This window comes from Paroedura picta, chromosome 13 (assembly GCF_049243985.1).
Source record: "Paroedura picta isolate Pp20150507F chromosome 13, Ppicta_v3.0, whole genome shotgun sequence".
In the NCBI taxonomy this organism is placed as follows: domain Eukaryota; kingdom Metazoa; phylum Chordata; class Lepidosauria; order Squamata; family Gekkonidae; genus Paroedura; species Paroedura picta.
Window position 1 is genome coordinate 13,850,300 of NC_135381.1, and position 27,588 is coordinate 13,877,887.

Consider the following 27,588-nt stretch of genomic DNA (forward strand, 5'->3'; position numbering starts at 1 on the left):
TTGTTACTTGGGGCTTTGTGCGCATGGGGAACAGAAAAGTCAAGAGGATCAAGAGCTGCTGGTTTTTGTACCTCACTTTTCACTAACCAAAGGAGTCTCAAAGCAGCTTACAATTGCCTTCCCTTCCTCTCTTGATGCCAGACACCCTGAGAGAGCTCTGACAGAACTGCTCTGTGAGAACAGCTCTGGCAGGAGAACCAAACAGTGTACCCCATGTCAGCAAACCAGAGCAGAACAACAGTACCCAAAGTTAGCAACCTACTACAACAAGTACAACAGCTAGCAAACTGGAAGAATGGACAACTCTAACTACCACTGCAGTGCCCCCCCCAGAACAAAACACTGAAATAAAGAACTGTAAAACTAAACACTGAAAGAGAGAACTGTACAAAACAACTCTTAAAAGAAACATAAGTCAGAGCAAGCTCAGCTTGCAGCACACATCTGCAAAAGGCAATGCAACAATTGGCTGCCTGGAGAAGGCTTTTATTTCAGTTACCGTATATACCTGCATATAAGCCAAGGAGGGCTTTTTCAGTGGGGAAACAGGTGCTGAAAAACTAGGCGTATACGTGAGTATATAGGGTATGCTTCTTTCTAGCTATCTTCACCAGAAATATCTTCTTGGGTTTGAAACCGACGGAAAAGCGGGATTTTTGCTTATGCAGCATATGGGTAAGAATCTTCACCACTGTGTAAGAGTGGGGCTGGGGATGAAGGTTGGAGGGGCATCTGCTTATTTTGACCTGTGAAATGCTGGAGGGGATACTTCTGCATCCTGCAAACCCCCCATAAAACAGGGGTTCTCAATCTTCCTTGTGCCACGACCCTTTAATACAGTTCCTCATGTTGTGGCAAGTGTTCTTTCACAGAAATTAAATTGTTTTAAATTAAATTATATTTTAACAATTCTGTTAAAATATATTTCTGTTAAAATATAAATTGTTTTTCCCCCAGAGTTTCTTAGTTCAGTCCTGCCTCTTGTCCCACCATGCTGATCTCGCTCTTTTCCGCTGCTCCAGACAGATGAACGCTCTATATCGATCTACCCTGCAAGGCTGTTGTGTAGATGGCGACCCCCCCCCAGCCAAGCTGTTTGCCCTGCCGTGACCCCTGTGAAAGGGTTGTTTGACCCCTAAGGGGGTCCCGACCCCCAGGTTGAGAACCACTGCCAGTCGTTCTTTAATGACAGGCTCATCATGGGGGCAGGGGGAAGCTAACTTCCTATTATTTTTACTCCCAAGCTGTAGTATCAGGAAGCCCTCAAGTTTAGTTATGGTTTAGTTATGGCTGCTGTACAGTTCTCAATACAGGGAGTCCATATGTATAACACCAAGCAAAGAAACTAACTACATTTCATTATAAACACAATGCTACCAAATTTCTAAGGCAAAATGAAGAAGGGTTTCATTTCTGGGAATTCATTTTATTCACTGTTCCCCTCGAGCGAGAAACATTTTGCTATGCTAAGGGCACAGGCTTCCATTCAGAAACAAGGCTGCAGGCCTTTGCCAGGGAAGATCTGTGAAAAATAGCCCCGCCCTCTGGGGTGCCGAGAATTCTCTTATCTGTTTTCTTTTCTGTTGCCTTAGGCATGGATTTTTTCAGCACACTGAGTGATCCTGGGACATTTCATCAGGAGCCTCACTTCAGTCAATAGACTGACTCTCTGAGGAAACCACCCTGCCATTTCTCTAGACATTTTTGAGGCCCCTGAAAAAATTAAGGACGCAGAGTGTTTGAAGTATCCATTTAAAAAAAATTAAAAATGTATTTCTAGTAATGACTCTTAGTCAGATTCCATTAGATTTGAGTATGTGTGCAAACATAGTTGGACTGGTTTGCTTCTTTAGTAAGCAACTCTGATTTTGATCTGTGCCTATTTCAAATTAATCCGTTCCATCAAAGAATATAGTCCTTGCATGACTCCAATAAACCAGGAACAGGATTCTACTTGTTAGAAGAAGAATTGTTTTTTATACCACACTTTTCTCTATCAGGAGTGTGAAAGCGGCTTATAATCACCTTCCTTTCCTCTCCCGGCAACAGGTACCCTGTGAGGTAGGTGGGATGGAGAGAGAACAGCTCTATCAGGACTGTGACTAGCCCAAATCTTCCCGCCCACATGTGACTGCCCTTTAAACCAAACATGGGCAAGGGATTCTGCATGTGGAACTTAATTCCCAGGAGGGTAAGGGTCTGATTTGGATCAGGATTGTGGGGAGAGGAGGCTTCCCATGCCATTTTCCCAACCCGAACCCCCCAGAAAGCCACAGTTTGCCCCACTGGAGAAATTTCCATGCCGTGCCCCCGATATGCCATGCTAGATGCTCTTACTGTGCCTTACAAGGCTGTGGTGGATTGCAGAAAAATAATGCCAACACAGTGCTTTGAATGTTACATCAACCCTAAGCGTTATCGATCTGGCAATTTATGAACGCATGGGGCTTGAATGATGGGCGTTTTCATTTCTAAAGCTTGGCACACCTTTGTTACAAACCTGTCATGATTTTGACAATAAATGGCTACTGCTAATCCTTCCCCTCTAGGGCTTGGCAGCTTCCCCAAGCCCCAACACTTCACTCCACTGCCATCCCAGTACCAAGCGCCCACTTATATGATATGACCTTAGGTTTGGTGTAGACATGCAGCAAAATGAGGCGGTAATGAGGGTGCAGCGGAATGATCTGCTCCACTTCACACCCCTTAATAATTCTCTGGAAGCTTAAAACTAGTTCGAGGTGTGACGGCTTGCGCTAGGACCTTTCCCCCAATGTCCAAAACGTTATTCATAGGGAACTTGTTTTGAAGATGGAGGACGTTACAGATGTGACCTTCCTCACCTGAATTCCGAAGCGGTGCGGACACTCTACAGCAGGGGTAGTCAAACTGCGGCCCTCCAGATGTCCATGGACTACAATTCCCAGAAGCCCCTGCCAGCGAATGCTGGCAGGGGCTTCTGGGAATTGTAGTCCATGGACATCTGGAGGGCCGTAGTTTGACTACCCCTGCTCTACAGCCTCTAAATTCTGCCGCCTCAGATTTGTTGCAGGGGAAGAGAGGGCCTTATCCCGCTTGAATCTTGTTTTGTTAGACTGTACCCCAACGGCAAGGGGCTTCGGTTTGTTTCTATTTTGCGACACACTTGGCGTTGTGTTAGGTACAGCCTCCACCACCACCGCCGGCATCGGCCAATGCTGGTTGCCTCTGGACATCCCACCCTGCCAGCTCTATCTTGATTACAAGCGAAGCTAAATTTCTATTTACTTGGCTGTGATGTATTGGGCCTTGATCTTCTTTTATCTCCTGTGGTACGTAGAGCTGTAAATCACCTTGGCAGAACCAACAAAATGCGTAACAAAGTGGATTCTTTACTGAACGCTGGAAAGCTTTTAATAGGCACCGTCGGGGATTGGCAGCAAAGTGGCAAATTGGTGGCCCAGCAGTCATGGGGGTGAGAACAGAAGTAAAAAAGTTGGACTCCACCCCCAACAACTCTCTTCAAAAATGTCCTCTGCTCAATAAAATCAGAGTCCAGTAGCACCTTTAAGACCAACAAAGATTTATTCAGGGTGTGAGCTTTCGAGTGCAAGCAAGTGGTCTGAGGAAGAGTGCTTGCACTCAAAAGCTCACGCCTAGAATAAATCTCAGAAAAATTGCTCAGAAAAATTGCATGTCTGATAGAAGGACTCAGCACCTTTCCCGTGACAGGTGGCTTTTTGCTGCATAAGAAGTTTGTTTCCCTCGGGCAAAGGGTGTACTCGCAGATTAAGCGTGACCAGTCTGGCTGCTGGTAGCCTGAAATGGTACGACCCACTTGAACCTATAAAAAGAGCCTCAGCCTTTCTCTTCATCAGCAGGGGAAGCAATGCAGTCACCGATGAGGAAACGCACAGGACTCCCCAGCTTCTGCCCCACTTTTTCTTATATCCTCCTGGGCTGACAGGAGGATAAAGGTAAAGGCAAAGGTCTCCCCTGTGCAAGCACCAAGTCATGTCTGACCCTTGGGGTGACGCCCTCTAGCGTTTTCATGGCAGACTCAATACGGGGTGGTTTGCCAGTGCCTTCCCCAGTCATGACCGTTTACCCCCCAGCAAGCTGGGTACTCATTTTACTGGCCTCGGAAAGATGGAAGGCTGAGTCAACCTTGAGCCGGATGCTGGGATCGAACTCCCAGCCTCATGGGCAGAGCTTCAGACGGCATGTCTGTTGCCTTACCACTCTGCGTCACAAGAGGCTCTTAGAGGAACTGTATTAAAGGGTTGCAGCATTAAGAAGGTTGAGAACCACTGGTCTAAAGTGATTAGGGGGATGTAGCTGAATTCTGAAGTATGATAACTCTACCTTCTTGCTACACCAGTTGTTTTAGACATGTATGGCCATGAGCTTGGGGATCTGTGAGCGATTCTGACCTGGAGGCGCTTCCGACTGAGGTATGCCTTGGGGAAATCAGAGCCCATGATAAAAGGAAAGGTAATGCTTCTGCGCAATTGCAGACATTCCTATCAATGGGCTTTAATGGCTTTCGTCATGCTCGGAAGCTCACACAGAGTTCTGTGCTAATTTGGTCTGGCCAATAAAAGGTATTACGGGGATTTTGTTCTAGCTTCTGGTCAAACTGCCCATCAGGGTGAAGGGCAGGTGTATATGTGTGAGTAACTGAGATCCTTGATCCGCCATAAAGCTTGCTGGGATGTTCTTGGGCCAGTCACAGGGCCAAAGTGATTGTGTTTATTGAACGGCAACAGGAGGACTTTCCATCAAGAAGAAGAAGAAGAAGAAGAAGAAGAAGAAGAAGAAGAAGAAGAAGAAGAAGAAGAAGAAGAAGAAGAAGAAGAAGAAGAAGAAGAGTTGTTTTGTTCCAAAGGAGTCTCTAAATGGCTTACATTTGCTTTCCCTTTTCTCTCCCTACAACAGACACCCTGTGGGGTGGGTGAGGCTGAGAGAGCCCTGATATCACTGCTCGGTCAGAACAGCTTTATCAGTGCTGTGGCGAGCCCAAGGTCACCCAGCTGGCTGCATGTGGGGGAGCGCAGAATCGAACCCGGCTCACCAGATTAGAAGTCCGCACGCCTAACCACTACACCAAGTCCGCACTACATCAGCTAGCTCCCCCTCACTGGCCGTCTTCAAGCAGTGGCTGGACAGATCCTTCTGGATGCTTGAAGCTGATCCTGCATTGAGCAGGGGGTGAGACTAGATGGCCTGTCTGGCCCCTCCCCACTCTATGGCTCTATGATTCTACCTAATAATGATTCTATTTGATTCTCTCTGACTGGCAACAGCTCATCAGAATCTCAGGCCAAAAGAGTTTTTTTGCGGCAGTCCCGCACATGGAGATGCCGAGGACTGAACCATGGACTTTTGTTGACCCACAACACTTTCGAAAAACAGGAGTCATGATTTTTTATGGACAGATACCAGAAAATAGAGATTGTCCCTTTCAATCCGTTTCAAGTTGGTGCATGCAAAATATAGGGAAAGCAATTTACAATGGACAAATGCCAGAAAATTAGAGATTGTCCCTGATATGTACAGACAACTGGAGGGTATGGGACTATTGATTTTATGGGAAAGGGGACATCAGGGAAAAGAGGCTGAGGCCTCCCGAAGTCACTCCATCTGCTGTCCTGGGACAGGTGCCAAATGTCCCCCGTCTTGCTGGTGCCAAATGTCCCCCGTCAGCCAGGTGGCTGATTAAGGCAAAGCGGCAACATTGAGGTTGGCTTTCACCAGCTTCATTACACCAGCCAGGAGAAACGGCCTCCTGCCGGTCCACCTGCCTGCTGCCGTTTTGCAACCGTGGCCTTCCCTCCAAATATTTCTCTGCAAGAGGGATTTGATGGTGCCCAAAAAAGTACTTCTTTTTAAATGTGGCACAATTTCTGGGCTCCAGCAAAGTATGCCAGGGCGCTTTTTGGTTTAATGAAAAAAATAGGGGTAATTAAGTTAAAGAATCCAGTTCGCACATGGGCTTTCCATATTGTACTTGGAGAAGTGATTGTAGAGGGAAGGTCCATCAAGGTTCATGAGAGCAAAACGGAGCCCCGGGATTTGAGAAGCAGATGTTGAAGATTATCAGTGGGGAGACTCGTTGCTTTGACGCCCTGCCCATGAGCTTCTCATGCGCATCTTGCAGGACTACATAGAACTGCTGTCTACTCCAAGGGGGCTCTTTATTTGCTCTTGATCCAATTCGGTAGGGCATTCTCATGCTCTTAAATGAAATATACTTGAAATATAATATGGCCTTCACACAGATTTTCTTTTGAGAATAGCTGCATGGTATTCCAAGATCGTGAACCACTTCAATACACAATGAAAATGTAAATCTGTCAAGTGCAATGTTGTCCACACAAATACAGTTTTTAAAAACTTCCCCAGTGTGTATTTCTTGCAGGAAAGATCCTTAGAATCTATTCTGAGCACACCCAACAGGTGTAAGGGAAGGATGGGGAGGGCTTCTTTACACAGATTTTTGAAGGTTGGAGGTGGAGAGAAACATAATCTGACCAAAATCCTATACAACCCAGGAATTAAATATTCTTAGAAACTTAGCTTAAAACTGTGAATGGACCCATCCATATGTGTGGGACCACCTCTAGCCAATAACTATTATTGTGATAAATTAAATGATGCAGAGCTCCCTTTCTGCCATTCAGGTGGTATTTTCTGAATGTGCATTGGCTGGGTGGAAATCACTGGGGAAGGAAAAGGCGCAGCTCTAACGAAAGGCCAAACTAGGTTTTAAAAAAAATTAGTCAGGTCTAGGTTCTCCTAGCCCGATATGCAATTTTGCATCTGGAACAGTTTTTTCAACCTTTTGACCATGGAGGAGCCTTTGAAATAATTTTTCAGACTTTGAGAAGCCCCAGAAGTGATGTCAGCGGCTGCATCCCCTGCCACGCCCCCAGAAGTGACATCACTGCCCGCCCCCCTCAACCCTCCTTTTGCTTCCTCCCCTGCCTTTACTACTACTATGCCGTTCTGTCTTGTGTAGGCCAGAAAGAAGAGTAGGAGCTGAGAAGACAGAAGATCCACCCCCCTTCCAACACCGTGCCAGATCAGAGCTGCTGTGGACCCCCTTCAGAACTTCCACAGACCGCTGGTTGGAAGTCCCTGATCTAGACAATAGCTGCAGGGAACTAATTGCCCAAATGCTACAGGGATCCAATTCACTGGGGAAGAGGGGCTATAGCATCCCCCCTGCGTTGCTTCCTGATCCAAAATGGCTCAGGGGACGTTATTTACCCCATGAGAGGGCTACACAGACAGCCTACCCAACAGTAAGAAAGTAAAATTTTATTTATACCCCACCCTTCCCCGGGAGGCTCAGGATGGGTAACAACAATATAAACAATAAAACAACACAAAATAATCATATCATAATCATTAATATTACAACCCTAAATTAATGTATAATCCAGTTTAAAATCAGATCATTCCAGAAGCTGCCCCCTTCTTTCTAGCGAGAGGGGGTAATAAACATAAGTTTGATTCTCAAAGTTCGGTGATAATTTGACTGTTGTTTCGGGCAGGGATGCCTGATTTCAGTATCATTTCTGGCCTCAACCGTGGGCCCAGCAGAACAATTCTGTTTTGTGGGTCTTGCAGGACTGTCCCGGGTCCCAGGGCAATTGTATCAGCTCCAGAGTTGGGAGCTGTGTAAGAGTAAGACACAACGTAAGTGCCCAGACACAAAGAGTAAGACCTAACGTAAAATGACACTGAAAGGATCACGCCTATATGAACGCAAGAAGTGTGTTATTACCTTGAGAACAAACGTTCATGTAATCCAGTGTTCTGTTTACAACACAGGTGGACCAGATAAGTCTGGGCAAACAACCTGTGTAGCAACAGTCTGTCCCAGCATCTTAGGCAGGCTGCCTCTGATCAGCCAGGATCCTGGCAAATAGCTGTCTACAGGCCAGTCCTTCATGGAGCTGTTGACTCCTTTTGAAGAAGGCATCAAAGCTACAGGCTAGCACGCCACACTTGCCCACTGGAGGCTCTTTGATATCTAGCCCATTCAGTCTTTTTGCCAAGTCTGCCTGGCAGGTCATCACATGACTAGCAACTGCATTGAAGCAAGTAGCTTTGGGATCGGGGCTGGTATCAAAGATCGGCGTGGATTTAGAACCACAGAGTTGGTAGGGGCCATACAGGCCATCGATTCCAACCCCCTGCTCAATGCAGGATTAACCATAAGCACCCAGGATAAGTATCTGTCCAGCTGCTGCTTGAAGACTGTCAGTGAGGGGGAGCTCACCACCTCCTTAGGAAGCCAATTCCACTGCTGAACTACTCTGACTGTGAAAGTTTTTTTCTCCTGATATCTAACTGATATCGTTCTCCATGTAGTTTAAACCCATTACTGTGGATCCTATTCCTCTGCTGCCAACAGAAACCGCTCCCTCCAAGTGACAACATTTCAAATACTTAAAGACAGCAATCATGTCCCCTCTCGATCTCCTCTTCTCCAGGTTGACCATTCCCAAGTCCCTCAGCCTTTCCTCAAAGGCTGGCAGAGGCCCACTGCTGACTGGAGACTTGGCTCAGAGACCGCCTCGGAACGCCCCATGATGGCTCCAGAACCTCTGGATCAGGGGTAGTCAAACTGCGGCCCTCCAGATGTCCATGGACTACAATTCCCATGAGCCCCTGCCAGCGAATGCTGGCAGGGGCTCATGGGAATTGTAGTCCATGGCCATCTGGAGGGCCGCAGTTTGACTCCCCCTGCTCTGGATGATGCCCGTTTTCTATTCTGAATAGTGGCCAGAGGAGACAGTCGAACGCAACCGTTCTGTATTCCTTAAAGCCGTGTTGGTTCATTTTGAGCCCTAACATTACCAAGAGGTTTAAAGTAATGTGAAAGAGCATGCATACATGCACATACAAGGGAGACACTTTGTTCTAGCCGCCCCCCGTCCCCTTGCTGCCCTACTCAGCTGAACATGAAACTGTTCCTGCTTTGGAGAACAGCATTTCAGTGTCAACAGAGCTGAAAAGGCTACAGCGGCCTTCATGATATGCAAACAAACATGTCCGGGATGGCTGTTTTTGAAAAGCAAGGTGGAGACGCAAGCAGAAACTCGCTTCCGTGCTAGGAGGCTAATGCAATGCTGGAAGGTCTGTAGGCCAACGCTGGCTGTCCGTATCCCTGCTGTGATTCCTAAGCACAGGTCTGGCTGTTTTGCAGCCTTCCTGACACTCGTGTCCTGCCTCTTTTCCACGCTTCATAAAGATGGAGAAAAAGGGTTTCGATTCGAGTCACTCATCTGGAAAAACATGGGACAGGGGCACAGTTGAGCAAACTTCTTCAGACCTTATTACTGCAAGGTCTGGGGTAAGGTGAGAGGGGAATCGTACCTCCCCTGCAGTTTTCCCCCAATTAACTTGGTGACCTGGAACTCCGGACCTGCTGCCTGCATTGCCTGCGGGTATAGCCAGCACCGACTGCAAAAAATTGCCCTCTGATTGATACGGAGGATTTTTAGCAATGGAAATCCAGTACATTTCTTTCTGTCTAAGGGAGGCCTGTCAGAAAGGACATCCTGCCGGTTCATCACCACCTTTATGTAAGCTGAAAATGTAAAGTAACAGAGGAAAGGCTCTGATCAGCCTCAGATTTGCTGTTTCTTGTCTCTTGTCTCTTTCTTGGAAAAGAGACACAGTTCTTCTGCCTACCCTCTCTGGTCTCAGTTCCCAGTGGCTATTCCTCAGGGGCATCTATGCTTCTAGCAAGCGGGTCAACTTTTCAGTTGAAAGAAAAGCATCCTCGGAAGATTGTTGTTTTGAACTGGAGAAGGAGGAGGGAGGAGGCAGGGCAGGAGATGCTATATTCCCCTCTTCCCACTGGCTCTTTAGCCTTTCCACAGGGAGGGAGGGAGGGAGGAATATAGACCCATGGTGCATTGCGTACTTTGTATAATGTATCCTGCAATTTGCGCCCCTTTGGGTCTATATACCAAGCCTGCAGCTTAAGATCACTTTCCTGGGAGTAAGCCCCACTGAGTAAGATAGGGTTTACTTCTGAGTAGACATGCTTAGCCCCCCTCCCTAGATGCCCAAGAAACAATTCAACCGAGTTTCCAAATCCAGTAATGCATGCTGAAGACATAAATCCATTTTCTCCCCCGCCCCCCCCAGCAAAACATTTTTGGAAGCTGACTGATCTGTGTTGATAACAGTCTTGTAGCTATTACATAAAAACCAGACACAACCAATGCTTTCAAATAGTTCTTCTTCTTCTTCTTCTTCTTCTTCTTCTTCTTCTTCTTCTTCTTCTTCTTCTTCTTCTTCTTCTCTTCTTCTTCTTCTTCTTCTTCTTCTTCTTCTTCTTCTTCTTCTCCTCCTCCTCCTCCTCCTCCTCCTCCTCCTTCTTCTTCTTCTTCTTCTTCTTCTTCTTCTTCTTCTTCTTCTTCTTCTTCTTCTTCTTCTTCTTCTTCTTCTTCTTCTTCTTCTTCTTCGTGCAGCTTGGATTTTGCCTATATCCAAGAGCAGGATTACAAAACTGGCAAAAAGCCTTCCCCTCCGGCCACACGTCCACACCGAAAGCAGCAACGGTGCCACTTGAACACAGCCCAGGAAAGCCCCACATCTTCCCTGGGGTTCTTAGGACAATAACACGCAACACAAACGCAGGCTTGGGCTGTCTGTCAGCACCGAAGAGCACCACAATCAGCCAAACATTGTCCGGGTTATTCCCTCCCGCTTGTCTCATATGATTGCAACAATATGTGGTGATCAAGAGAAACTCTTGCCCCTGGATTGCATTGTTCTGGCAGCTGGGGAGAAGACAACGCTCCTTCTCACATCGCCATGACGTGAATTGTCGACGCCGTTAGGCCACAACAAAGTCACAGCTGACAGTGCCACAATGTTTGTGTGGGGAGGCTCTGCCCCAACTCAGGGCTAGTTTGTACCGATGCTTCATGTCCCGCTGGCGGAAGGAGCGCCAGAGCAGAGAGAGAGAGAGATGGAAGCAGTCAACACCGTGTCCGGACCAGGGCACAAGCAACCCAAGGGCACAAGCAACCCAAAACGTTGTCTGGAGATGCTGACGACCCTGTGCCTGATCGGTGAAGTGCAGAGTCCCTTGCAGAGGACTCCAAGAGCACTGCCAGCCTGTGGCTTGGAAGCTGTGCCCCCAGGAGGGCCCAGAGAACTAGCTGAGGTGGTCCTGGGGAATAGCAGCACCTTCCCTCTTTTAATCACACCTTGTGGATGGGAGCTTCTGAAGGTGAGAAGGCGCCAGAGGGAGCCTTTGCTTGGCAGCCCTGCCACCCAGCATCCCCTGTGACATTGCCGGTGACCTTGGAGCGTATGGCTGCCTACGACCGACCGTGCGTCTGCCTATGATGCTGCCTAATCACACAGCAAGGATGGGTCGTTGGTGGCCTGTGAACTGTCCCCAGTCCCCAGTTTTTTCCTGAGCCCCAAGAGTTTGGGGAAATTCTGGCTGATCAGCCCTGACTGCTCTTTAGAAGGCCAGACCCTGAAGATGAAACTCAAATGCTTCGGCCACCGCATGAGAAGGAAGGACTCCCTGGAGAAGAGCCTAATGCTGGGAGCGATTGAGGGCAAAAGAAGAAGGGGACGACAGAGAATGAGGTGGCTGGATGGAGTCCCTGAAGCAGTCGGTGCAAGCTTAAATGGACTCCGGGGAATGGGAGAGGACAGGAAGAAGAAGAAGAAGAAGAAGAAGAAGAAGAAGAAGAAGAAGAAGAAGAAGAAGAAGAAGAAGAAGAAGAAGAAGAAGAAGAAGAAGAGTTGGTTCTTATATGCCGCTTTCCCCTACCCGAAGGAGGCTCAAAGCGGCTTACAGTCGCCTTCCCTTCCTCTCCCCACAACAGACACCCTGTGGGGTGGGTGAGGCTGAGAGAGCCCTAATATTCCTGCTCGGTCAGAACAGTTTTATCAGTGCCGTGGCGAACCCAAGGTCATCCAGCTGGCTGCATGTGGGGGAGTGCAGAATCGAACCCGGCATGCCAGATTAGAAGTCCGCACTCCTAACCACTACACCGAACTGGCTCTGGAGGATCATTCTCCATGGCATCGCAATGGGTTGGACATGACTTTGCAACTAACAACAGCCATGCGTTTCTCCCTGAATTGGCTTCTGTCATTCTTCTCTTCTCTGCTTTATTCTCACAAGAACCCCAGGAGGTAGCTTAGACTGAGAGTGAGCAACTGGCCCAAAGTCACCTAGCAAGGTTCAAGAGCAGAGGGGGGATGCGAATTCGGATCTGGCACTCTAACTACGACACCAGCGCTGGCCAACTGTTCACCAGTCTCTTCCTCTTTCAGCAGCATCACCATCTTCCTCCCTGACAGCCTGAGTGACTAACTTCCACGTATCCACATTGAGATATGGGATTCTGTGGAATGCCACCTGTGGGATTCTGTGGAAGGCCCCCCCCCCAAGAGAGTCACCAAGCAGGTCTTCCAGCAGCTGAAGGCTCACATATCCAGCCCCTCCCAGCTAACAAGCTGCCCATCCAAGGGCTTTAAAAGATTAAATTGTTGTCACAAGGCATGTGGACCACATGGGGGTTCCTATGCACTCTTGGTTCAGCGCTGTCAACACGAGAAACTGAATCCATGAACTAGAAGGGCAAGGAAAGGTTCCTTGGAGATACGGCATGGTGCAGTATTATGCAACCACAACACTCCTTTCCCCATATGAGCTGTACTATCTCCCCGCATGGACTATACCGTTTTGCCTCCAAACAGACTAAGGGGACAGGGTGTGATGCGTACATGGATGCCCAAAGTTTTTGGAGAGAATGGTTTAGACCAGGGGTGGCCAAACGGTGGCTCTCCAGATGTCCATGGATTACAGTTACCGTGGCTCATGGTTATTGTAGTCCATGGACATCTGGAGAGCCTCCGTTTTTCCACCCCTGGTTTAGACAAAGAAGAACAATTCTGAGAGCTTTTCGGGGGGGGAGAAGAAGCAACCTGAATGCCCGCATGTCCGTATATTGGCCAAACACGGCGGCCGGTGATACGTCATGTCTGATGGTCCTAGAAGGCCTTTAGACAAATCCGTGGGAAAGAGATCAGTCAACATCTCTCATTATAAGAACCAGGAACATCAGTGCTGTGAGACAGAATGCTTCTCAAGACCAACAGCAAGGGTGGGAAGTAAACAAAGGGGGGGGGGGGCCTTCATGCCATACTTGTGGGTTACTCAGGGGCGCATGATTGGCAGTTGGTGGGAAAAGGATGCTGGTTTTAGTGGTCTTATCCAGCTTGGCTCTTCTTTGGTCCTGAGACACTGCATGGCAGCCAAGGATTCAACGAGGTGCTTTTAATGCAGGCGGTCATTTTACAAACCGATGCCACTTTTAGGCTGGCATTCTGCGCAAGTGCATCTTGCCCTATTAGCACCTTCTTTTTGAGTGCATGCCATGTGTGACATCTTGGCCAACGAAACCTATCCCCACATCCCCGTTTCCAGCCATACAGCCCATGCTCCCGATAGTCTGCCATGGTCTAGCGTGCTCTAGAAAAACAAACCAGGATGGTGCTATGCAGATAGGAGCTGTTTTACTTGGCAAGGACTCAGGGCACCGGGGGAGCGTGCAAGTCCAGCCCCCCGCAGGCCTCCTTCCATTAGTAGCCTTTTACTTTCCCACTTATAAACGGATGTTTTCTTGGTTAGGCCTGTGAGAAAAATACAGCAGGACACCCGGGGGGGGAAGTAAAAAAAACCTCCTTTGCACCACTCAGGCCTGGTTGACAACGACCCCCCCTAAAATGCCCTTTTGCTTTGCTTTCCCTCGTAAGACACAATCCCTTCCTCCACAGAACCACCCCCTCCCCTAAATCATAAGCAGCCGCTGAGTAAATAAGTATATGTGCATGCAGAGGGAAGCCCTGGCTGGCCCCAGCTGATCGGTGCGTGCACACATGCGGCAAAGCAGTGGTCTCCATCCAGCAGGGCACCAGGCGCCTGCATCCACATCCTCCAGCGCAGAAATGATCTTTGTGTAAGCAGCAGCCACATGGGAAGAGGGCTTGTCCAGGAAGTCGTGCTCGTGCTGCTGCTTTGGCGCAGTCGTTCCACAGCTGTGAGCCTGCGAATATCTGGAGCAAAGCAGGGGCTTGTCCGTACTCCTCAGCGAGGAGGCCAGCCATGTGCTGAACGATGGTCAGGCACCAGCCAAACACTCTGGTATTTGGGACAGGGGCTACATTTCAGAGGCGTCCATGCAAGAGAGAGGACAGCCAACCTTGCCCTCCTTCCGGGGCCCTCCTGAGTCGGGGGGGAAAAGTGCCCACCTGTTGGGGCTCAGGAACAGGGGCCCAGCCTCTACATTGCCCTGACAGACAGGTGGTCAGGAAGTTCTCCACTTGCCCGATGCAAAACCTGTTGATCGCCTGAGCCAAGCAGACCACACTGCTGACCACTGGTCCCCTGGCCTTCCCTTGCCGCCTGCCTCCCTCCCCCCTCTCTCCGGGGAGTCTCTAAAAGCTGCACACTCCATGCCCCTCTCTGAAGACTTTGGCAAATCGATGGATTGACTGAGAAGAGACGGAAGAGGAGGCAGCTAGGCGGGCAAGGAAGGAGAGGAGCATCTCCTCCGCCTCGGCTTCACCCAAACAGATTGGATTCTTAAAGAGACACGAGTGGAATTTCAATAGGGGAGCGCAGTGAAGGGTCGGAAGCTCTTGCTGGGGGCGGCGGGGGGGGGGAGAGATTCCCTCCGCACATCCTCAGCCCACACAGCTCTCTGATACAACAAGCACACCACCCCGCCTGTGCCCCCCCCACACACACACACTGATAACACGACTGTCGTGACCAGACTGGTACCAAGAAGCACCCTGGAAGCTGTGGGTGTTTTCAGGGAGGGGGGAGGGATGCTCTACCATTACAAGACCAGAGGCGTTCGGAATTGAAGGAGAGGGGAGGTTAGCAAAGGGGGATTCCTCCCCCCCCACAACGCAAGTTACAACTCCAGTTTCAGCACCTGCAGTGGGTGTTTTTCTTGCACACCGACGCATGGGGGACCCCAGCTCCATCCGTCCATGGCCGCCTGGAGCGATCCCGCACCACTACCTGTTCCATAGATCCTGACTGCAGGGAGCCTCTCTTCTGGAGGAATCATTGCAAACGCTCAAAGGGAGGGTGGGGAAGGAAGACCCCTTCCCGTGCCCTTAATCAAGACAGGCTTGTCTCTCTGCCTGTCTGTCCCTTCCTTCTCCCCCCCCCCTCCTCCGACCCCCTTCCTTCTGCACCTTCCCTTCCGCTGCTGTAGTTCCTGCCTCACTTTCCAGGCTGGTCCTGACTTCTGTTCCTTTTCCTGTCCCGCATCCCGCTGTCCCTTCTCTCCTCCTTCCCCCTTCCCTTCCGTCCCCTTCCCTTCCTTCCTTTGTCCTCCCCAGCGACCCTGACAAACACAAGCCCAGAGACACACAAATATCCAAGCCAAGCATCTGCTTCCATGTCTCTCCGGATTTGGCGTACTTTTGCCCTGCGACGTCTCTTACTTGCGCCTTGGACGCCCCCTCCCCACCCCACCCCCCACCCCCCAGCACTGGCATCTGCGGTCTCCCTTCCTGCCTCCATTCTCCAGCAACCTGGGTGGAAGTAAAACAGAAGGAAACCACCTTCTCCCCCCCCCCAACCCCAGCTCAGAGATGCACCATCTCTTCCTGTGTGTGCTTCATCGCTCAGGACCGGTTCAGCCGGCATAAGACACATCCGATGCCCGAAAGAGACTCACCTTCCAGCTCATCTTCAGGTATGTCAACAGGGTGCTGTTCTGCGAGGATGTTGGGGATGGTATAAATACCCCGGTACATCAACGCGGCGGTCACTGGATGGAAAGGCATCTCGGCAGCTCTGGGAAACCCAAACTTTAATCCCCAATTTCATAGGAAGCGACCTGGCTGGAACCGGAACCCAGGAAAGTGAGACGGAAACTCGCACCTGCCACCGGCGCTACCTGCGATCCCCGAAGCTCCTTCCTCGCCCTCCACGAAGGGGGTTCCGCGTCTCTTGCGTTGGGCTCTGCGCCTTAGTCACAGTGGGCTCCTCGCATGGCAGATCCCAAACCCCTCTGCCTCGGCTCTGGCCTCAAGGTAACGACGGAGAAGAGGTTACGGCCACATTGGCAAGGTTCCCCCGGTCGCTTTGCGCCCCACGAGACTTTGTTTGGGTTCGGCATCAAAACCGGCAGCGGCGAAATTATTTCTCCCCCCTTCAGTCTAATTCCTTGGTACCAACTCAGTCGCTTTTCATTCCAGCAACTCTGTCCCCGGCTTGGCTGGCTGTCAAGGGAACATCCGTCTGCATCCTTTCTGGGTTCCTCAGCCTGATTCCGAAGCAGAGACCCGCTTGGAGCTGCTGCACGGCATGCCTCTAGGCCAGTCCCCTAAGGTCGCCCTGGGAGGGGAGGTGGGGAGGCTTCCTGCCACCCTGGGGGCAAGTTTCCCCAGCAGGAGTTGAGCGCCAGACTCGTTCCTCCTTGCAGTTTCCCCGCCTCTCCAATCTGTATAGCGCTGGCTTCCTTTCTTCCTCGGTCTCACTCACACACGTACAGTACACACATGCTCCCCCCGCTGCCAACCAAATGAGCGGCGGAACATCTAAATCAATAGGAGGAGAGAAAGAATGTCTCAGCCACATGCAGGGGGAAGGAGAACCGAGCGGCACTCACCCCTCTGCTCCGGTTCCCTCCTCTCCCACGCCACACACATTAGCAGGGCAACAGCCCTGGCTGCTCTGAGAATCACAACGTGGGAAATTAGCAGGCACCCTTCCCCTCCCTGCCCAGCAATGCCTGTGTGCGGTTAGATCCCAGTCTGTGTGTGTGTGGGGAGGGGGGGGGGCTACAGGCAGCAAAATTTTGAGGACCCTTGGAATCTTTGTCAGCTCGATCTGGACCGTACAACAGACAGGGGGCTTCTCCATGCCCTTTGCATGCAAAGAAGGACACAGCCAAATGCGTTCATGCACATGCACTCCTTTTTTTGTAGGCACAGAGTCCAATTTGTCCGGCTCTGTCCCAGATTTGCAATACATATTGCATGGGATTGGGCTGGCTGGTTACAGTCTTATCATGTGCCTGGGACAAACTGTAGTGGCCACCGAATTTTTCTGGGCTGGGGAGGAAAGAGGGCAGATGGAGAAGAGCAGGGGGGGGAATACTTCCAATGTTTAGGTTTCTCCAGAACGTCCGTACTTTGCGTTGGGTGGCCACCGCAGGAGCAGCTGATGTCCCTTGCCAGCCTAAAACAACCTAAAGCAGCCATAGGTGCAATGAGAGGAATGCTATAAGGACACCCCAAGAGATCACACCTGGATTCCCGACATAAGACTTATCTTTGCAGCAGACAAAAGCCAGATCACACGCTTCGATGGTAGCTTCACTACACTAGGGCCCATTCTGCACACATAGGATAATGCACTTTCAGATGGATTTTCCTGTGCAGCTGGAATGGCAGCTGGATTTTCCTGTGCAGAACAGGATAATCTACTTCTAAAGTGCATTATCTATTATATGCAGAGTAGGCCTAGGTTAGCCAGTGTTTCTACTGGGGATGGAGTGATCAGGTTTCCTCTTTGTTTTGGAAGAGCTTCACTCTGTGTTGTAATCCATTTGTTCCTAATTCCTGTTTAACTAGGAGAATTTCCAGATTTGGTTCGGGAAGGAAGTAGGGGCATTTCCCTATGGCTTTCAAAGTTCCTGCTTATCTCCACCATGACTACCACCATCTGAGTCTATGTTACACAAATACACACAGCTCTTAATAAAACACTGCAAAAAAAAAAAAGAAAGAAAGGAAAAAAGCAATCTTGATGTGACTGTACATATTCCTACAGCCAGATTTTTCTTGTGCAGTGTTTCACTGGTGCGACATTAGCTCCTATACTTTGGTAAAACAACTCAGAAAAAGAGACTTGGTACAGTTGTGTGCATCATCAGGCTGCTTTTTCTTTGCTGTTCCTTACCTGGGTTATTTGCTACTGACAAATTTGGGAAGAAAATTAGAGGAGCAGGATTTGGAAGCATCCCTCTTTGTGACCCTGCAAACAGGATCTCACTGGTCATGCCCATTGACCTTGTTTTTAGAATCATAAAATCCTAGAGTTGGAAGCCAACTCCTTGCTCAATGCAGGATCAGTCAAAATATCCAGGAGAAGTATCTGTCCAGCCAATGCTTGCCTTTAAGGGGGAGCTCACCACCTCCCTAGGCAGCCGATTCCACTGCTTCTGAGGAAGAGTGCTTGCACTCGAAAGCTCATGCCCTGAATAAATCTTTGTTGGTCTTAAGGGTGATACTGGACTCTGATTTTATTGAGCTACTTTACTCCAACATAGCTACCCATTTGAACCTACTCAATGGAAAATTTTCCCCCATATCTAGCCATACCTGCACACAGTTTAAACCCATTACTGCATGTTCTATCCTCTGCTGCCAACAGGAATTGTTTCCAACTCTCCTCTACGTGGCAACCTTTTAAATACTTAAAGACAACAATCTTGTCCCTTCCTAACCTCCTCTTCTCCAGGCTGAATATTCCCAAGTCCTTCATCCTTTTTTCATAGGGCTTGGTCATCCTCGTCGCTCTCCTCTGAACCCTCTCAATTTTGTCCACGTCCTTCTTGAAGCGAGGCCTCCAGAACTGCACACAGGACTCCAGGTGTAGTCTGACTACTGTGGTATACAGCAAAACTATGACATCTTGTGATTTTGATGTGATGCTTCTGTTGAAACAGCCCAAGGCTGCATTTGCCTTCTTTACCGCTGTCTGCTCCTATTTAGCTTACAGTCCACAAGTACCCCAAGCACTCATTCACACACACTGCTACACAGAAGTGTATCTCCCATCTAGCATGATGCTTCTCCTTTTTGTGATCTAGGTGCTGCCTGGCTGGAGAAAGATGGGGAGGGGGCATCTAATAACCAACAATATGTGTCTTATGGCTTCCATTCAGCAGGCTGAGGCCACAAATGGCCCAAGCCTGGAAGAACATCAAAACGACATCATGTTGTGAATCTGGAATCCAACTTGCACATCAACCTATTGGTCTTCATGCTGGATAAGAAACCACACATGGGTCAGACCTTGATCAAAGGTCACTACTCCATTGTGCATTCAAATATGAAAATAGGCATGTGCTGGTGAGCTCCCTGCAATCTGCAGGACCCCCCTGCCCAAAAAGACATTGCTAAAAACAACATAGCCTTGTATGCTATGTATGCGCACTAACTATGCAATCTCATCTCCGTTACTGATTTAAAATCCAACAGGTAATTATTCCGTTTTGGCGAATGATACACTAGAAAAACATGCCTGTCCGGCAGAATATGATTAGCCATTCAAAAACTGACCTTAGCATCTGGAATGTTTGAAATGGCAGTGCGCACAGTCCCTTAATGTTCATGCATGTGCTTTTATATGCACGAGTTCTAGAGAATCATGCATCCACTCACTCAGTTGGGGTTTTGAATTCTACAGATTCTGGAGGGAGAGCTAAACCCTGAAGAATGACAGAGATAGCACCTCACACTGACAATATATTAACACAGCAGTCCCAAAAGACAAAAATATGTCCATAACAGGAAGAGTAGTTTGCCAGAGACAGGGAACACAAAACAGGGACTGTCCCTAATAAAAAAGGGTCATTGGAGTGGTTAGGAGCAGCAGCTTCTAATCTAGTGAGCCGGATTTGATTTCCCGCTCCCCCACATGCAGCCAGCTGGGTGACCTTGGAGTGACCACAGCACTGAGAAAGCTGTTCTGACTGAGCAGTAATTTCAGGGCTCACTCAGCCTCACCCACCCCACAGGGTGTCTGCTGTGGGGAGAGGAAAGGGAGGGTGACTGTAAGCTGCTTTGAGCCCTCGTAGAGAAAAGCGGCATATAAGAACCAACTCTTCTTCTTCTTCTTCTTCTTCTTCTTCTTCTTCTTCTTCTTCTTCTTCTTCTTCTTCTTCTTCTTCTTCTTCTTCTTCTTCTTCTTCTTCTTCTTCTTCTTCTTTCTTCAAAACTTACCATGAAGCAGATTGATTCAAGTGGGTAGCCGTGTTGGTCTGAAGCAGCAGAACGAATTTAGAGTCCAGTGGCACCTTTAAATCTTAAAGATCATCTTTGCCACTGATTGGCTTTGCCACCTTCCTGCCACAGAGGGCTGGGCAGACACCAGGGCCTCGGGCTGCCATTGGCTGGACTACTAGATCCTAGAGAGGGTCAGAGCGGAAGGATGGCCCTTGAGGAAGCCAGGAGCTGAGAAAGGTTAATTGAAAAACAGAGTGAAGCAGGAAGGGAGGGAAAATGCAATAGAATGGAAAGAGAAAGGAAGTGCTCATGTTCAAAAGCTACAGATACCTGATAATTCAGAGGTATAGTACATGCTGGTGGGTAAGTTAATCACTGAGCAATTGGGTATTTAGAATTTGATATTCATTAGATGTATTACATTTTATGGTAATATATTGTGGGAAGATCACTATGGGAATTTCTATGATGCTTTCATTTAGGGAAGGAGCTGACTGAAACTGACCAGTTGTTGGTACTATAGATGTTTATAGTTTGAGCATCATTCCTCTTCCTTATCCTTATCCATGGTTCCTCTATATATTTGTGAAATAGCCTGCGGGCGTGGGACGTGTCCAGCTGCCCAAGTTGGAATAGGGCCAATCAGGGTGCAGCCAGCTGATTGGCCCCACCCCTGCAACTCCCGCCCTCTGTCCCTGGACTCTAACCTCTTTGCTCTCAGATGCACCTCAGTGCCTGGAGCCAGCTGCAGGTAAGAGGAGAGGGCCCTGGCCAAAGGGTCGGGGTGGAGGGCCTGCTAACGAGGGCCTCCCAGCCTGCTAGGCTGGGCCTGCTAAAGAGGGCCTCCCGGCCTGATGACTGACTACTAAGGAGCTCTGTCTCGGGCCTGCTAACAAGCTGGCCAGCCCCCGCCCACCCCACTTGATCTGCCTGCGAGCTGCGTCCCAAAGCCACCTTAAGCTGCCTGGCCAGGGGCCAGGGGAGGGGACCCTTTCAAGGCCTGTTCTTAGGAACTGGCTTTGAAGCTAGTCTTTCTATACTGCAGCCACTGAGGAATGTTTTATCCTCGAAAATGAGTATTATATTCCGGGGCTCGTATTGGCATTTTGGCATTGGAATTTTGGAATAAAGAAGAATCTTCTGGGTTTGAACTGTTTTACCTCGCCAGCTTGTAATTTTCTGTCACAGATACGAAGACAGCAGAAGCTCCCAACTCGGTTTGAACCGGCAGGTAAAACTGCCCAGGACAATAGGAAATGCTGTCGGATGGGGGTGGGGGGGGGGAGCAGCTTGGCCTGTGCCTTTAACAGGGACCTGATACCCAGAAACCCATAGCTTAAACACTAATATAAACATGACTACAGGTGAACCATTGTAGGTCAATGACTACAAAGGGGAAGTCCCACAGGTTGGCCTGAAGATGGCAAGAGGGAGGGGCAAATCCAGGGAGATGTTGATCCCTCAGGGGTAGTCAAACTGCGGCCCTCCAGATGTCCATGGACTACAATTCCCAGGAGCCCACCTGCCAGCATTCGCTGGCAGGGGGCTCCTGGGAATTGTAGTCCATGGACATCTGGAGGGCCGCAGTTTGACTACCCCTGCTCTAAATCTTCTTTTTGCTCCCTCCTCCCACCTTTACTACTACTATGAACATTTCTTCCTCACAGGTCAATGACTACAAAGGGGAAGTCCCACAGGTTGGCCCGAAGATGGCAAGAGGGAGGGGCAAATCCAGGGAGATGTTGATCCCTCAGGGGTAGTCAAACTGCGGCCCTCCAGATGTCCATGGACTACAATTCCCAGAAGCCCCTGCCAGCATTCGCTGGCAGGGGCTTCTGGGAATTGTAGTCCATGGACATCTGGAGGGCCGCAATTTGACTACCCCTGCCTTATGCCGTCAATCCAGTGTTACATTCTTGGATTCCCACTTCGCTGCTCCTCTGGAAATCCCAGAGCCGAAACCTCTTCCTCTCGCAGTTCTGAATGCAAACACCTGTTTGACAAAGGGGATTGACACTTGGCAAGAGCTGAGTTACCTTTGAATGGCAGTCATGGAAAAGGAGGCAGGAACTAGCGCTTGGGCATGTCAGCTATGAAAGCCTAAAGACACCCAAATAAACACTTCAATCTGATGCGTGATCCTCTCCCCCAAACTCCTCTCCCTCTCTGAGATGGATGGCTCTCAGCTCTGTGCTCCCAATCCGCATCACTGTGGAAATCAGCAATCCTCGGTGATGGGGGAGGACAGCCCAGAGGAGCAGAAAGGGATGCTGATTAAAACTGCCCCAGCTCAGAAACTCCCCCCCCCCACCCTCCTGAGTTATTCCCAGCTTCCTCCCAAGAGCTGATTACATTTTTCTACTTCTTCCTCACTTTGCTATTGATTAATAATGGCTCTGCACACGTAAAAGGAGGAGATGCAGGTGATCACGCAAGGGCCTGGAGGCTGTGAAGGGGAGATTTGGCCTGAGAGGATGGAGAGCTTTGGAGTAGGGTTGCCAATCCCAGTTTTGGGACTTCCTCAGGATTTGGAGGGGGAGCCTGGGGAGGGCAGGATCTGGGGAGGGGAGGGTCCCATGGGTCTATAATGCAATACAGCCCATCCTTCAAAGTAGCTATGTGCTCCAGAACAGATCTCATCTGGAAAATCTTGCTGTGGTTCACCTGGAGGTTGGCAACCTTACTTAGGAGGAGGAAGGGGGAGTCAGCAGACAAAGCATGGTAGGGCACTGCTACAGAGAGGCAAACCCCCCTATTCCAAGCAAAATTTGTGTTTATTTTAAAGGATTGATTATGAAGTTAACTGGTGTATGTCCAAAAATGAAGTTCATTTTCCATGGGCAAGTTTGCTACTTGGGTCTTGAAGCCCCTTACATCAGGCACGGCCAAACTGTGGCTCTCCAGCTGTCCATGGACAACAATTCCCATGAGTCCCTGCGAGCAGCATGCTGGCACTGGCTCATGGGAATTGTAGTCCGTGGACATCTGGACCAAGCCACTGTTTGGCCACTCCTGGCCGAGATGCTTCTGTGAGCACTAAATTCCTTCTAGCATGGACTGTTTCCCGTCTATGGGAATTTCCCTGGTTGGACCTTTCTCCAGGCCATAATGGAATAGTGGACATTCCAACCAGACAGTGAAATGAATAAAAAGGTTTTACACTCCAAATGGGTTCTCGATTCTACTTTTCAGTGGCTTCGTTAGTCACCAATAGAGTAACACTTCTCATTCTACTCCCCTCCTTAAGCATTTTTGCTAAATTTGGACACTGACAAGATCGCGGATAGCTTTAGTTCACTCCCAGCCAAAGTACAAATTCAAATGAGTAGCCATGTTGCTGAAGTAGCACAATAAAATCAGGGTCCAGTGGCACCTTTAAGGCCAACAAAGATTTATTCAAGGCGTGAGCTTTCGAGTGCAAGTCTGAGGAAGTGTGCTTGCACTCGAAAGCTCACGCCTTGAATAAATCTTTGTTGGTCTTAAAGGTGCTCCTGGACTCTGATTTTATTGAGCCATAGTACAAGTGACCCCACATTGCTAGTTTGCCCCAGATCCAGATCTCCACCAGGCTGATGGGGGTCAGCTGCCTAAAATAGTTTGGTCTCTTCTGGAACATATTTTAAAAACATTGTCGGGTTTATTTTGCTAAAAACCATCATTGGTCGTCGCAAATCGCAGGAAGTTACAAATTTCATGAGCATAAAATTACATGATTAAACAGATCAAAGAGTGTCTCCTACCCTGAATTTATAAATAGTTCTGGATATGAATGTGGAAATACCTATCATGGCCAGGGTGGCAGTTCCATTTAGGTTAAGTGATCACTATTACAGGAAATTGCAGCCTCTTGGATACATTTTGATCAAATTTTTCCCTCTAGTTTCAAGTACAAACGAGGGGACTCTACGAGTTTGAATTCATCTGATAACAACACGAGTACTTCCCTCCGGTCACATTATTTCAAATGAAAGACAAGAATCTAATTTCAGGTTGATTATTCAGTCCGCAATGAAGGTAATGGACAATTCCCTCCAGCGCATTTGCATTTGTGTCCATCCATGAGAGCCAGCGTGGTGCAGTGATTAAGAGTGGCAGCTTCTAATCTGGGGAGCTGGGTTTGACTGCCCGCTCCTCCACTTGCAGCCAGCTGGGTGGCCTTGGGCCAGTCATGGTCCTGTTAGAGCTGTTCTGATCGAGCAGTCCTGTCAGAGCTCTCTCAGACTCACCTATCTCACAGGGTGTCTGTTGTGGGGAGAGAAAGGGAAGGCAATTGTAAGCCGCTTTGAGACACCTTTGAGCAGTGAAAAGCGGGATATAAATTCTTCTTCTTCTTCTTCTTCTTCTTCTTCTTCTTCTTCTTCTTCTTCTTCTTCTTCTTCTTCTTCTTCTTCTTCTTCTTCTTCTTCTTCTTCTTCTTCTTCTTCTTCTTCTTCTTCTTCTTCTTCTTCTTCTTCTTCTTCTTCTTCTTCTTCTTCTTCTTCTTCTTCTTCTTCTTCTTCTTCTTCTTCTTCTTCTTCTTCTCTGGCCAGCTGTGAAACCAGAGATGTAGCTGTACCATATATCAGGAGATAACATTTTATTGGTGACTGATGTATGGCTTTACTCATGTGAATTTAGAACATGCACTTGACAGAACAAAAGGGGCAAACAATGAAAACAGCAGACTTCACGTTCTTTAAACAAAAGGCATTCTTGGTTGACACTTTGCAAGAAAAATGACTCACGGGGACTTTATGAGGACCAATCACTGGAATGAAAAGCTACCATTCTGGGCCTGACATGATTTTTTTGAAAAATCTGTCCATAGCAGCCTTTTTCAAACTTTTGACTTTCGAGGACACCCTGAAATAATTTTTCAGACTTCGAGGAGCCCCAGAAGTGATGTCAACTGGCCACACCCCTGCCACGCCCTCAGAACTGACATCACCACCCACCCTCTAAATCAGGGGTAGTCAAACTGCGGCCCTCCAGATGTCCATGGACTACAATTCCCAAGAGCCCACCTGCCAGCATTCGCTGGCAGGGGGCTCCTGGGAATTGTAGTCCATGGACATCTGGAGGGCCGTAGTTTGACTACCCCTGCTCTAAATCTTCTTTTTGCTCCCTCCTCCCACCTTTACTACTACTATGAACATTTCTGCCTCACAGAAGCTGGAAAGAAAAGTAGGATCGAGATGATGCCCCCCTACCATGCGACTTCAGAGCTCTCATGAGCCCCCTTCAGAACTTCCACGGACCCCTGGTTGGGAATTCCTGCTCTATAGGGTGCTGGTGGGAAATGCCATTAAGTTGTACTCCACTTATGGTGACCCCTGCCAGGATTTTCAAGACATGGGTCGAATAGAGATGGTTTGCCATGACCTACCTCAGATGGTTTTGCCATGACCTACCTTCTCTGATGTTTTCCCATCCAAGTACTAACCAGGCCCTACCCAGAGACAAGATCAGGTTAGCTGGACCATCAAATCGAGGTTGTCCTCAAATTCTACGCCTACACATGGATTTTGCACCCAAAGCCCAACATGGTAAAATTTCTGCACAGAACCAGTCCCCTGGTCTGAGCATTCAGGACGAAAGTTCTTCTACCCTGCATTTGAGTGACAAACTAAGGCGGAAGTCTGTGTGGCTGGGCTTGACAGGCCAGGTGAAGCGAAACCAAGGAGGACTCGCTGCTGAAAGGCACAATTAGCCCCAGCATGGTTCTGCTCGTGTGCCAAACTAGCAGCATTCTTGGCATGCACTGAACACTGATCAATGGCTGTGTAGCATTCCAAACAGCCACAAAGGTTCTGCTGGCATCAGTCAAGCCGGGCTGGAAGGCTCGAGAATCTGTTCATGGACTGACCAGATGAATGGGCTCGAGGCTGTCGGCATGCAAACAATGACTCCGGGAGTGGCCGTTATCCAGGGTTTACGGGATGTGTAGCTAGAGATCTCAGTATTGTCTAACGGCTGAGAGGCTAAGAAGCAGGAAGTCCCTGTCCCCCTTCCAGGGCTTGTGGCTGTGGTTTGGACTGGTAAAACTATACAGAGGCATGCATCGGTGGACAGAGGAAAGCTAAATCCTCCTCTCTCAGCCTGACGGCCCTAGCCCGGAACACGGCCAAAAGACAAACGGGAACCCTGCCTGGCTGTCGTTTCCCTGGGAAGATCTCTCAGCCTCGTTTTGAATGTTGCTAAGGCTGCAGTTAAAGGGTCTTAGATGGAGCAAAAACTACCTCTGCTGGCTCCCACGCTACCGTTTCTACCGGGGTGGGGGTGGGAGGGAGCTTTGATTTCCAAATCAGAAACTACCGCCTTGTTACTGGAGAGTCAAAGCAAGCGGTAAACAAACTACTCGCCTGTTGTGGTTCAATGAACGTTTTTGCTTTTTAAAAAGATTCTCTCGCTGTACCATTGTTCTTTTTGTTTAAAGCTAACTTAATGGTTAAATCAACCCAGTCCTGGGAGGCTTGTTGTAAGCTTATCAGTAATACTTTTTTGGAACAGGCAATGCTTTTCAAAAAAAAAAATCTGCACAGCCAATCAAGCCTCCAGTGGCCAATCAGAAACCACACCTGAGCTGATTCTGAACTTACTTAGTTTTTTTCCGGTATTGATCCTGCTGAATTCAGACTGATTTGAACCCAGGTCTTTCTCCTTCCTATCTCCCCCCCCCCCAAAAGGAAAGAAGAAGAGTTGAAGAAGAAGAAGAGTTGGTTCTTATATGCCGCTTTTCCCTACCCGAAGGAGGCTCAAAGCGGCTTACAGTCGCCTTCCCTTTCCTCTCCCCACAACAGACACCCTGTGGGGTGGGTGAGGCTGAGAGAGCCCTGATATTCCTGCTCGGTCAGAACAGTTTTTATCAGTGCTGTGGCGAGCCCAAGGTCACCCATCTGGCTGCATGTGGGGGAGCACAGAATCGAACCTGGCATGCCAGATTAGAAGTCCGCACTCCTAACCACTACACCAAACTGGCTCTCCCTAGTCCCGTCCCTAGGAAAAGAAAGCTTTCTGGATTTGATTGGGGATGCTCAGAGCGGGGAGGGGAGCCAAGCGCAGCAGGAGGCTCTTTCTTTCTTTTCCTGAACAAGGGGACGGGGGGGGGGGAGGGATTGGAGACAGCAGCCTCATAGAGAATGAGGAGGGGGAAATAAATCCAAGAGGCAAATCTCTGCTGAGAGAAGTGTGAGCTTCTGGAGATCCCAAATAGAGGGCAAAAATAAGTCTTCGGAGGGAAGTCTTGCAACCGGGAACCATGAAGTCTTTGAACTGACGCCCTGGCCAATCAGGGAAGACTGATTTGCTACGTCAGCATTGCAAGCATGGGCAGGAAGTTAATCTGCAAAATGCAGAACATCTACACATACTGGAGGCTTTAAAAGGCGGTTCTTCAAATACACCCGCCCTGAATGATGTGAAAGGGTGGGATATAAATATAAATATAAATATAAATATAAATATAAATATAAATATAAATATAAATATAAATATAAATATAAATATAAATATAAATATAAATATAAATATAAATATAAATATAAATATAAATATAAATATAAATATAAATATAAATATAAATATAAATAT

At 48.7% G+C, this 27,588-nt stretch overlaps 1 protein-coding gene across 1 annotated transcript in view; it reads right to left on the reverse strand.

The window, feature by feature from the left end:
• Positions 1–15,905, reverse strand: part of CABP7 (calcium binding protein 7) — a 73,452-nt gene extending 57,547 nt beyond the window's left edge. The window contains exon 1 of the mRNA XM_077308460.1: positions 15,738–15,905. Within this exon, the coding sequence (XP_077164575.1) occupies positions 15,738–15,846 (109 nt within the window). The 5' untranslated portion in view covers positions 15,847–15,905. The remainder of the gene's footprint in view (positions 1–15,737) is intronic.
• Positions 15,906–27,588: the final 11,683 nt, after the last annotated feature.